Source organism: Lissotriton helveticus, chromosome 5_1 (genome assembly GCF_964261635.1).
Source record: "Lissotriton helveticus chromosome 5_1, aLisHel1.1, whole genome shotgun sequence".
Lineage (NCBI taxonomy): Eukaryota > Metazoa > Chordata > Amphibia > Caudata > Salamandridae > Lissotriton > Lissotriton helveticus.
The window spans coordinates 1120129681-1120141959 of record NC_136065.1 but is presented as its reverse complement, the minus strand read 5'-3'; the positions used below and the strand labels follow the sequence as shown (position 1 = coordinate 1120141959).

Here is a 12279-nt window from a genome sequence, read left to right as displayed (position 1 = left end):
TCTTGGCTGATATGGGCACGCAATTCTGAGTCACAGCGAAATGAAGAAATGTGCCCGGGATCACACAGCGCGGTCAAATGGGAAGCTGGGGTTTCTAACCCTAGTTTCAAAGATCCATAGTCTACAACTTCGACACTAGCCCACATCTGCCTGACACCGAAAGACACGAGAATAGAAAAATAAAAGTTCATATCACAGAATTCAGCTCCATGGCTCTCGTGCGGTATTTAGCTGAAAATAGACAACTGATATAAAGTAATTAAGTGTACTGTCTGTCTGAGGGTGAACAGAAACAACCCGATAACACACATAACAGCACGGGTGGACGTAGGAACAGCACCCTGCGCACGGAGTAGGCACTCTCACAGAACAGGCGCACTCGGTGCGCGCTCGCCGGCTGCAGAGGTGCTGTGCGCACTGCCCGGTCCCCGTCCATTCACAGCGCTGCCAGAGCACGGCCCCGGGAGGCGGTGGTGATAGTAAGAGTGCGGGCTCTGGTCTGTGCGCGCTCCTCCCCCGTGCGGCAGCTCCCTCCTTCTCCCCATCCCCTCAGACGCGCTCTGCTCTCCTCCTCTTCGCGCAGCACCTGCCCGGGCTCCGCTGCGCTCAAACTTCCATGGAGTTTGCGTCCGTTTGATCCGTTCGCGCAGCGGCTTGACGGCGGATCAGCATGGAGAAGGCAGCGCTGTCGGCTCGGCGGGCTCCCTGGCCGGCTGCCCTCCTCTGCACCGGGCTGCTGCTCGGCTCGCTGGGCTTCTCCGGAGCTGAGATAAGTTGCAGAGCCTGCCAGCCCCGGGTGCAGCTGCTGCGGCAGGGAGTGATGAGTCTCAGCGCGGGCAGAGGGGATGCAGCGAGAGGCTGGCAGGTGGCACCTTCTGGCATGGGGACAGTGCCGGATGTCGACCCGGTGCCGGGCGCACAGGACGCGGCAAGCCCGGGAAAGTTACAAGGATCCAGGGGAGATACCAGCGCATCTGCCCAAATCCGCAAGTCATCAGTACCACATGGATCTGGGGCACAACCGAACCCCAAGAGCTCAAGCCTGCAGGCTCTCTCTGCGGTGCTACAAGGGGCCAAGGGAGGTCTGAAGCCTTCCGGCTCCAGCCAGCACCAGAAGTTGTCCAGATTGGAAGAAGTGAAAGGAGACCCCTCACCCTACAACCAGCTCCCACCAGAGCTGATGTCCACATTTAAAGGACCTGATGGGGGCCTGCGGGGCAAGATCACACGGCTGGAGGTCAGCAACTACGTGAAAGAAACTGTCTTTTCAACAGGGAAGGGGTCTGGCGTTGACCTGCTGCGCAGCCACGTCCAGCCAGAGAAGTTGTCGACCTTAAAAGTCAAGAGCTACGTGAAAGAAGCGATGCACCCGGCGATTAATGAACCTGCTGGGGATTTGCAGCAGACAACCGTCCGGGGTGACAACATTCCAACATTTAAAAACATAGGGGAAGAGCAGATGCCCCACAGTTACATCAAGCAAAACAAGTTCTCCCCATTTAAAAGGTCTACTGCAGGCCTCTCTGCCCCCTCGCCAGCAGAAGAAGCCAACTTATCATCATTAAAAGTTTCTGGGTCGAGTCATCACCCCACTAAGGACCACAACCGGCAGGGCCAGTCCCCTACGTTTGCCCATGAAGGCGCAGAGGTCAAGGGAGATGAGATAAATGTATCTCTAATAAAAGAGGTGGACGGTCCTGTCCCAGGGCAGGGTGACCCGCCAGGGTCAGCGAGACTAACCCCGCCGCAGCCTAACCCTCCAAGGAGGCGGAAGAGGAGCCCCGCTCTTCCAGGTGCCGGGGGGCAGCGCGGGGACATGCAGCTGTCCGCTGGGGACCACGTGGAGGCGCAGGACAGGAGCCCGGCTTCAGCCAAGGCCCCGAGGGCCCCTTCTTTGGCCGAGGGGAAGCGGGTGTCCCGGGGGCAGGGCATGGAGCCTTCCTCCGAGCAGGAGAAGGGGACGCGCTTTCGCGCCGAAGAGCTGCGGCTGACCAGCACCACCTTCGCCCTGACCGGGGACTCTGCCCACAATCAAGCCATGGTGCACTGGTCAGGGCACAACAGCAGCGTGAGTACCGGGGCCACAGGGGGGTCGAGCCTCCTGCTCAGAGTGTGTGTGTTTGTGGTGGGGTGTGGACAGGGCTGCCGGTGGCCCCCATTCAGAGCGTAGAGCGCGCAGGTGGCCCCTCGTACAGAGCGTAGAGCTAAGCCGGTGGCCCCTCTTTTCGAGCGTAGAGAGCCTGCGGTGTCCCCTCATGCAGTGGGTACAGCGCTGCCGGTGGCCCTCATTCAGAGCGCTGCCGGTGGCCCCTCATTCCCAGCACAGAGCGCACCGCTGGCCCCTGGTTCAGACCTCAGAGCGCTGCCGGTGTCCCCTCATGCAGATGGTAGAGCGCGCCGCTGGCCCCTCGTTCCGAGCGCAGAGCGCTGCCCCCTCATGCAGAGCGCAGGCGTAACCAGGCACTGAACGCCGCTTCCGCTAATCACATTGAGAGAGCGCAAACTGATATAAATATATGAGTACATCATACTTACCTATAGAGAGCATAATTCATGAAGAGAAATGCCATGAGTGCTAATAGTATATGAAATTATATTCTAAATGTATAGCTAATATAGAGATTTAAGTAGAAGTGGAACTAATACAGAAATGTGTGACATTATATGATTTTATTAGACGTGATTATTTTGAATCTATGTCGTGTAGCTGTTAACATATAAGATGGTCTGTGGTAAAACGCAGAACGTGGTAGGCCTCAGGGCCAGAACTGGAGCTAAAAGGGAAGGTGTTTCTTTTCACGACACAGATTGTTTAACGTTTTTGGTCATTGCATTAATGGGCCATGATTTAGAGTAATGTTTTCTAAATAATAGAATAAGAGTTTTAACATGCTTTAATTAAATGAAGAAATTGAATGCTATAATCATAATGTGAAATATTGTAGGCCTGAAATGTTTTAGCATTGATTTACACGTACATGTCTGGGCTGAGAAATGTTGCAAGCCTTTTTAGAAGTCTATGAGAGTTGGGTTCTTGGCGGCAGATATCTGTCTGCAACAGGAAAGGGGGGATCCAATTATAAGTGAATGAATAGAGGTCTGTTCAGTAGACGGCCCAGACATGGAGGAGGGTTCTGGAATGTTTAAGGGGTATCAGCGGGCCGGAGAAGAGACTGAGAAGCAAGGTCAACTCTAACGTCTGAGGCCCAATACAAAGCATCATGGAAAAAGCCTGAAGTGGCACCACGTGAGAGGCGTTTCGCAAGGGGCGTCTCAAATGTTGTTGACTATTTTGTATTAGGGACAGCACCCCTGGGTGGAGTTAGAGCAGAGACCTGAGGACCCTTTAGAGAGCGGATGGGTAGGCAGTGAGGGGTCATGACTGGAGAACTTTAGGTTTTCACCAAGAGACTTAGAGTGGGTGACTTCCCTTGGGGGTCATTCATTGCTGACACCTTTGTTAGGTTGGGATTTGGTTAAGTAGGGATACCATCTAGAACAGGGTAGGGACGCCTAACCTGTGTTTGTTTTCCTCCAATCTAAATGAAGGAGCGATATGCGTCTATGCTTATAGCTTTGCTATTTTTAGAACTTGTGTTAGTGATTTCTGTTGCTCGTCTGAGGGCTTTTCGAGAGCACATGTATGTAATTGGACCTGTGTATCTCGTGAATCTCATTCTGAGATGCTTGTATTTGCAGCTCATTATATCTTTACAATAAACTTTTGAAACCTAGAAGTTGTCCGTGATCTTTGAGAGTAGAGTCCTTTCTTGGGTGAACTAATTTGCAGATAGGTGTACTGTTTCCTTCCAAGACAGGCAATAAAGGTTCAGTCGACCAGATCGAGGTTTGGATCAATAGATATAAGGTATCGATCAAAATCTCGCCCTTTCAGTTGGTAGCTATAGAGGATGGTTGCCTTCTTGAGGACGGTGACCTAGGCCAGGTTAGCTTACCCCAAGGCCCCTAGAAATCGATGATCGGAAGAACAGCCCGCAGATGAAGATCCGGATGACGTGAGACAGAAAAAGCAGCAGTATCGGTCGAGAGTGAGTATAAAGGGTTATGCGTGTTAGATTGCGGTGTTTTTGTATTGTATCTATGTTGTAATGTCTGGCGGAGTTGAATGTCTGTAGAGTGACTGTGGAACAGGTTGTGAGCGCGCGCAACCGGTGGAAATCTTAAGTTCAAGGAGAGCTTAAGTGGTTCGGGTGTATCGGACACCCAGAGTAATTGTCAACTAGTGTGAAGGGGGTCATGAGGTACCATTGATCACCCGAGAGACCGAGATAGGGGGAACGTAAGAGTGAGTGCGTGAGTAACGGACGCTGGTCGGAAGTTACTGTGTGTGTAAGTAACCTATCAGAGAGACGATAGACATCTCGTCAGTTGTGTTGACAATTACAGATAGACTGTGGACGTACAGTCGAGAGAAGTGACCGCTTGGTCGGAAGTAGTCATTTTTCAGTGTATGAATGGGACGCATGCATAACCGGGAGACGAGTTGAGAAAGGAGGGGTGCTGCTGCGAAGCGGAGAAAAGAGACGTCAGGTGGTGTCGCGCAGTGATTGGCTGACCGGAGAAAGACCGCGCTGTGATAGGCCAGCTAGCGAACACGTCATACAGGGTCGCGACGTGATTGGCCAACAGGAGAAAGACCGCGCTGTGATAGGCCAAGCTAGCAAAGCCGCGACAGGATTGGTGGATTGTCATCAGGAAGTAAACAGAGTAGCGAGGCTGGATTTTGTGCGCATAATTATGAAGTGTTTTAAATGGTTGAAAGCGCTGTTTAAGAAAGAGAGGCGAGGATCGTATGAAGGGGAAGAAGCCCCGCCGGAGGGTACGCCAGCTCGTTATATGGCAGTAAATGTTGGGTTGCATACGATCCTTTGGATATCAGAGTGGAGTAAGATTACTGAAGGAAATGAGGAACTGACGTTCCCGAAGTACGGGACGTTCAGATTAGAGGTGTTACATCGATTGAAATCAGTCATGACCTCAAAGAGACCCTTGCCTAGACCAACCCAGTTTGAAGCCCTTGAAGCATGGCTTAGGGCAGCGCATGAAAGGAATATGAACAGACGACAAGAAAGGGTGAAACGCTCGGTAAGGGCAGTACAGGATGCCAGGTGGGATGCGGATGCTAAAAGATGGAGAGTGCATAATTTGGAAATAAATAAACTGTACCCAGTGTTAGAGGCGCCAGTAAATAAAAGCCCCCTAGAAGAAGATGATGAGAGCGAAACAGAGGACAGCCTGATAAACAGATTACTGACAGACAGGCCACCCCCGTATAATAGAGCAGGGGGAGAGGTCGAGAATACTGAAGGAGAAAAGGGGGGCAATGCAGGAGAGCATAGACCGCTTCCCAGTTCAGAGTGGGATCCTGAGCCAAAGAAAGAGTTGCTCCAGCCTAGTCAGGTGCAACAGGTAGTCGGTAGGTTTGTGGTACAAAGAGCGCCGGAAACGGAAAGCGCCACATCCTACCCATTGCCAGATGCACTACAGGTACCTGTTACCATAGGTCCTATAATATCGATATATGACCAAGAGAGAGCAAAAGGGGAAGAACGGAAACGGAAAGACAGAGAAAGAGCAGAGCAGGCAAGGAGGAACGATACCACTAATTCCCCAAGTCAGATGCCGATACCCAGAGAGTGGAGCACCCCGATGCACACAGCAGGGGACCCAGGAGGAGATCCTGGGGGCCCCAGATGGCCAATGGATCTGAGGGGATCTGGACGAAAATCCTTTCAAGAGCTAAATGAGTACATGAAGCAGTGGGATGAGGCAGTGAAGGCTCAAAAGTGCATCAATGCTGCAGAAGCAGAAAGGGAAAGTCAGGACAGCAGAGCACGAACTCACTGCGGGGCTGGGGAGAGTAGCCCGGAGTGGGACTGTAGAGGGAGTAGGGGAGTCACCCATTGGGCCCGGAATGGAGGTAGAACAGACCTGGAAAACGGGGGCCCCGGGAGTGAAGGGGTGGCGTGCCCAATACTCAGTGAAGGGGAGAGGAGAGCGCAAGAGTACAGGAACAGCTTTAAGTGTCCACACTGTGTGCCTGCCACCAGAGAACAGAATGGGAGTTGTGAGAGGTCACACCATAGTCCCTGTGATGACAGAAATGAGCGCAGCCCAGGGAATATGGGGAACCAGGAAGGATCGTATCGGATACTGAGCGATACGAGGCAAAGGGAGTGTAGCGACCAGAGGGAAAATAATAGGGAGATGTGCGGTGAGAGGAGAGAAGAAGACGAGAGTGGGCAGAGAGAGAGTAGGGATAAAAGGCCCGTGTTCCATCACCTTCCAAGATTGGATGGCCGAGCATGGGACCTGGAGAGATGGGAGCAAGGGAGGCCACCCATTAATTCTCCTGAGCCCAAACGCAGAGCTCGAAGTTGGGATGGTAGGGAGACCAGTGAGCCCCCTTCAAAAGCCATATTGCGAGCTGAGATAAAAGCCAAGAGACTTGATGTCTCCAGCTTAAGGTCAGATCTGGATGACATGGTAGATGGTACCCTGCCTTTAGAAAGAATGGAAATGTATGAACAGGATGAAATACTGTATATGGCAAAGGACATCACACGAAAGGCGAGAGCAGTCCATGAGAAGTTAGTCGAACTAGCAGGCAAATATATGGTGGACTTGTCAAGAACCAAAGCATTACAGGGTAACCACAGGCTACATTACTCAGATCGAGATCTAGATGAGAGGAGAACGATTGGGCTGAAAACACACATAAGGGAACTGATTACTGGAATAAGGACATGGAGGGCACTAGATAAATGGGAAGAGAGGTGGTCCAAGAAAGGGACCGGCAGAAGAAGCATGATTGGTATAACACCAGGACAGCAGGGAATAGAAGCTTACCCTTTGCGTGAAGTTGCCAATGGGAGCTATGTACATGTCCCTTGGAGTAGGGGAGATTTAGCTGCTTTTACCACATCTTTCCCCAAGTTACGAGAGAGCCCCGTGGAGTGGTACAAGCAAGTCGAGAGGTTTGTAAAGATCTCAAAAGTCCTATGGATAGATCTGAACACGCTGTTTGACATTGTAGTACCAGGAGATCTGTGGACAGCATGCAAGGTTAGCGCTGAGTGGCCCACAACGGAGCCAGAGAGAGATGCTAGGACTAATGGGCCGTCCGAGATCGTGATGGCAAAATTCGAGAGAGTGATGACTTGGCTGAAAGAGAAGGTGCCAATGCAAGACATAGATTGGGTCAGAATAGACAGAACGAGACAGGAACCCAAAGAGACAGTCCATGAATATTACGAGAGATTGCTGAAGGCGTTTAAACAGTATAGCGGCTTGGATGTAATGGATCCAAAGGACATAGGGCAATTCGTGTCCAAGTTCGTCCTGGGACTGAGACCGGATATTAGTTTAATGATTCAGCAACACTCGATTTGTTGGCAAAGTAGACCCCTAGATGAAATACTGAGATATGCCAGGTACTGCTGTGATGAGGTAGACTCCAAGGCTAAGAAACTAAAAGAGAAGCTGATGGTGGTACAATTGCAGGCAGCAGGAAAGGGGGGACCGCAACAACAGCAGCAAGGGACAGGTACAGGAGGTAAGAAGCAGTACAGTCAGAACAAGGGTAATGAGGAGAGTACTACCTTCAGACCCAGAGTAGACATAGCTACCTTGAAGAAAACGACTAGGTGCCACCAGTGCAACGAGTTGGGGCATTGGAAACGCGAGTGCCCTTACAATGTAGAGATCGGAGAGCAAGAGATAGAGGAGGAAGAGGTCCAGAGCGCACCTATGAGAGGGGCGACGCCATACCAAGGAAAGGTGCTCAAAGGGGGGGGGGCTCCTCCCCGAGCCCAGTTCCCGCAACCTCCTCGAGTAGGGAGTATGGGTAAGACCTATAGACAAATGCCCCTGTTTGTAGAAGGTGAGGAATGCTATTATGTGGACCCATTAACCGGACAGAGAGTGGAAAGAGAAGACTGCACCCTCGGGGCAGCCTTAGAGGTAGATCAGAGGGGACCCTATGTGGAAGCAGAAGTAGCAGGGTGCCCTACGACATTTCTGGTGGACACAGGAGCCACTAGATCCACGATCAGATCAGCTGCAGTTCCAGACCTGCCCATGTCTGGAGAGACCATACAGGTGGTAGGGGTCGCAAACAGGAGAATAACCAGCCAATTGACAGAACCGGTACAGGTGAAAATAGGGAAGTACAGCGATGAGCACCAATTTGTGGTTTGCGATTCAAGCCCTGTGTGTCTGCTAGGAAGAGACCTGTTGTGCAAATTGAATTGTACTATATATTGTACACCCCAGGGAGTGGAGGTATTGACTAATGATGATGATGCAGATTTCAAAGTTGCAAACTCAAGAATATGTGTGGAGCTGTACCCTACTTTGACAGTAGACGAGCTTCCCTGGGATTTGAGAGAGACAGTGGCATCAGAGGTATGGGATTTCACTGGGGAAGAGATTGGATTGGTCAAAGGGGTGGACCCAGTGAAAATAGTAGTGAAACCGCATGCTGAGTTCCCAAGAACACCCCAATACAAATTGACTCCAGAAACGATTGCAGGCATAAAACCCGTGATCGAGTCCATGATTAAACAGGGAATACTGAAAGAAATCGTGGGTAGTCCATGTAACTCCCCGATTATGGGTCTGCAGAAACCAAATGGGAAATTTCGGATAGTGCAGGACCTTCGAAAGATTAATAACATAGTCGTTTCATGTTGTCCAGTGGTACCGAATCCATCAGTGATACTGTTTCAGATTCCATTCCAAGCTGAGTGGTTCACTGTGATAGATCTTTGTCAGGCTTTCTTTTCGATCCCTTTGGACGAAGATAGCCATTTTCTTTTCGCATTTAAGCTGGAAAATCGCGTCCTAACATGGTGTCGTATCCCTCAGGGGTATACAGAGAGTCCATCGATCTTTAACCAGCTTCTGAAGAAAAATCTTGAAAGTCTAGTGCTGCCCCAGAAGTCAGTTCTGGTCCAGTACATAGACGACCTCCTTGTGGCGTCAGACACAGAAGAAGCTTGCAGGGAAGACTCCATTGCTTTGTTAAATCACCTAGCTGCCAATGGGCATAAGGTATCCCCGGGAAAATTGCAGTACTGCCTGACAGAAGTACAGTACTTGGGACACAGAATTGAGAAAGGCAAACGAAAGGTGTCACCAGACAGGATAGAGGCGATCATGAAAATGAACGCGCCTCAGACACAGAGAGAGGTCAGGATGTTCCTAGGGATGGTGGGTTATTGCCGACAGTGGATCGTGAACTTTTCACTGAAAGCAAAGCCCTTGCAAAAACTGACGCACAAAGAGGTGAGTGATCCGGTACCATGGGACAAAGACTGTTTGATGGCATTCTTACAGCTGAGAGAGGACCTGTGTCGTGCTCCGGCATTGGGAATGCCTGATTACAATAAACAATTCTTTCTTTACTGTTGTGAGAGAGAAGGTTGTGCGTTGTCTGTGTTGGTCCAAATCCATGGGAATGCCCGTAGACCAGTTGCTTATTTCTCGGCTACTTTAGACCCAGTAGCCGCAGCGTTGCCCGGATGTCTCAAATCCGTTGCTGCAACGGGTGTCAGCATTGAGAGATGTGAAAATATTGTTATGGGGCACCCGTTAGAGGTGTGCGTGCCACATTCTGTTGAACTGTTGATGACCAGGACCAAAACACAGCATCTGACCAATAGCAGGCTCACGCGCTATGAGCAAGTTATTCTTGCTGCAGAGAACGTGACCCTCAAGAGATGCTCTGTTTTGAACCCTGCTACCTTAATGCCACTTCCAAATGATATTGATGATGATGATGAATATACAGACCATGACTGTCTCGATGTGACTGAACTATGCACCAAACCCAGACCCGACATCGTAGATGAGCCACTGACCGACCCAGACGAAGTTTTCTTTGTCGATGGCTCATGTGTAAGAGACGAAGTTGGGCAGTTGAGAGCAGCTTATGCTGTTTGTACAATTGAAGGAGTTGTGGAAGCAGGGTGCCTGGAAGGAGTAAACTCCGCTCAGGTAGCCGAGATTGTTGCCCTAACACGTGCTTGCTTAGCAGGCAATCAAATTCGAGTCACCATCTACACCGACAGCCAATACGGGTTTGGGGTAGTTCATGATTACGGGCAGTTATGGTCTCAAAGAGGGTTCATGACTTCTTCAGGCTCTCCCATTCGCAATGGAGAGTTTGTGCGCTTGTTGTTAGAAGCATTGCAATGTCCAGCAAGTATCGCAGTTGTAAAGTGCATCGCACATACCAAAAATGAGGACTTTGTTTCGAAAGGCAATAGATATGCTGATGAAGTTGCGCGGTATTGCGCAGAACAAGGTTACTCTTTCACAGAGGTGGATGTGGGTGGAATAAATGTGAGAACTGAATTAGCCATGATACTGGAAACTGTTGATACTTGGGATGAATTGTCAACCATGCAAGAAAATGCTCCTGATTCAGAAAAGGAAACATGGGTAAAGGCAGGATGTGTAATGGGTGAGACTCATTTTTGGGTCTCAGCAGACGGCAGAGCAGTGTTGCCCAATGAGATGGTGAGTCCAATGGCTAGACTCATACATGGTCCCGTACACTTAGGGAGAGATGCTATGCTGAGAGTGTTTAGACAGACTTGGTACAATCCTAAGTTTAGAATAGCAGCAGAAGCAGTGTGCCAGCGTTGTGTGACCTGCCAGCAGCTGAATGTAGGGAAAAGAACACCAGTTGCACTAAGTCACATAGGAAGGTCTGGAGGTCCATTCAACAGAATGCAGATAGATTTCATTGAAATGCCAAGATGCAACCGCCTCCGCTATGTCCTGGTGGTTGTTTGTGTGTTCTCCAGATGGGTTGAGGCATACCCTACACGTAGGTGCGACACCCTCACAGTGGCTAAGTTACTGCTTAGAGAACTTATCCCTCGGTTCGGGGTGCCGGCCTTTTTGGAATCAGATAGGGGAACACATTTTAACAGCGAGCTTGTGAAGATGATTTGTGTTGCACTGAATATAGACCAAAAGCTCCATTGCAGTTACCGACCAGAAGCCTCAGGAATTGTGGAACAAATTAATGGCACGATCAAGTCCAGAATAGCGAAAGTTTGCTCCTCAACGACCCTGAGTTGGCCTGATGCCCTGCCATTAGTACTCATGAGCCTTCGTAGTACCCCAGACAGAAGAACAGGGTTGTCACCACATGAGGTGTTAATGGGGAGAGCAATGAGACTGCCATCTATTCCAGCTACTGCACTGTTAAATATCACAGATGATATGATCCTGGACTATTGTAAGGGGCTGTCTGACGCCATGCGTTCTGTGTCCCTTCAGGTGCAGGCTGCAGAGGTTCCAGCGTGCCAGGGCCCTTGCCATGACCTGTATCCTGGGGACTGGGTCCTGGTGAAGAAACATGTGAGAAGAAGCTGTTTGGATATTCGTTGGCGTGGGCCCTACCAGGTCATCCTGATCACAAGTACAGCTGTAAAGGTGGGAGGCCTGCCCAACTGGATACACGCGTCGCATACGAAAAGGGTTCCAGCACCTCTGGAAACAGCTCCTCTCTCGGATGGACGTCCAGCTGAGGACCAAGAAGCCATAGAGGGGGCTAGCCAAGCTGTAGAGGTGCCAGTGGAAGCAGGGAACGAGTCTGACCAAGCTGAGGACGGTCAGTACAACAGCGAAACGGAAGACGCTACAGAAGGAGAAGACAGCTGGGAGTACGAGTCTGACCCTGACAGGTCTGAAAGAGAGCGAGAACAGACCAGAAGGAGAAGGAGTAGAAGGGCACGTGGAGAAGCAAATTGGCCGCAAAGAAGAAGTTCTAGCCTGAGGTCAGCTCCAGAAGCAACCCTTCCTCCGATATCAGAAGACTCAGACCCAGAAGAAGGTGCTCAGGGCGCTGAGGCACCGAACCGAAGGAGGTCCAGAAGAGTGCGTGTGCCTAACAGAAGATACTCCACACCTGAGTGGACATATCTGGCGACAAATGTCTGTGAAACCGGAGACAGGGAGGATCCGAGCGGTGGTGGTGTCCAGTTCTGAGCCCATTATCACCGTGGAAATACAACTGTTGGTACCCGGTGTCGAACAAGAAGGGTCACTAACATTCGTGCTCCCCAGACCTCCCCGCCTCAGCAAGTTAAAACACATGTTTCTTACAGAATTGAAATTCCCCGACTTTGGTACCACGATAACAGCACATGAAGAGCATACTCTTCGCATGGAAATATTGAACTATGCTATTGAAGCTGCAACCACAAATCTAATAGTCGATTGTTAAAGGACTTTGTAAAT

General features: G+C 50.4%; 1 protein-coding gene across 1 annotated transcript in view; it reads left to right on the top strand.

Annotated features, from left to right (window-relative positions):
* The first annotated feature begins 670 nt into the window (after nucleotides 1-670).
* Nucleotides 671-12279, top strand: part of LOC144752597 (uncharacterized) — a 42470-nt gene continuing 30861 nt past the window's right edge. Inside the window, exons 1-2 of the mRNA XM_078640478.1 lie at nucleotides 671-2068; nucleotides 11317-11589. Coding sequence (XP_078496604.1) covers nucleotides 671-2068; nucleotides 11317-11589 — 1671 coding nt within the window. The remainder of the gene's footprint in view (nucleotides 2069-11316; nucleotides 11590-12279) is intronic.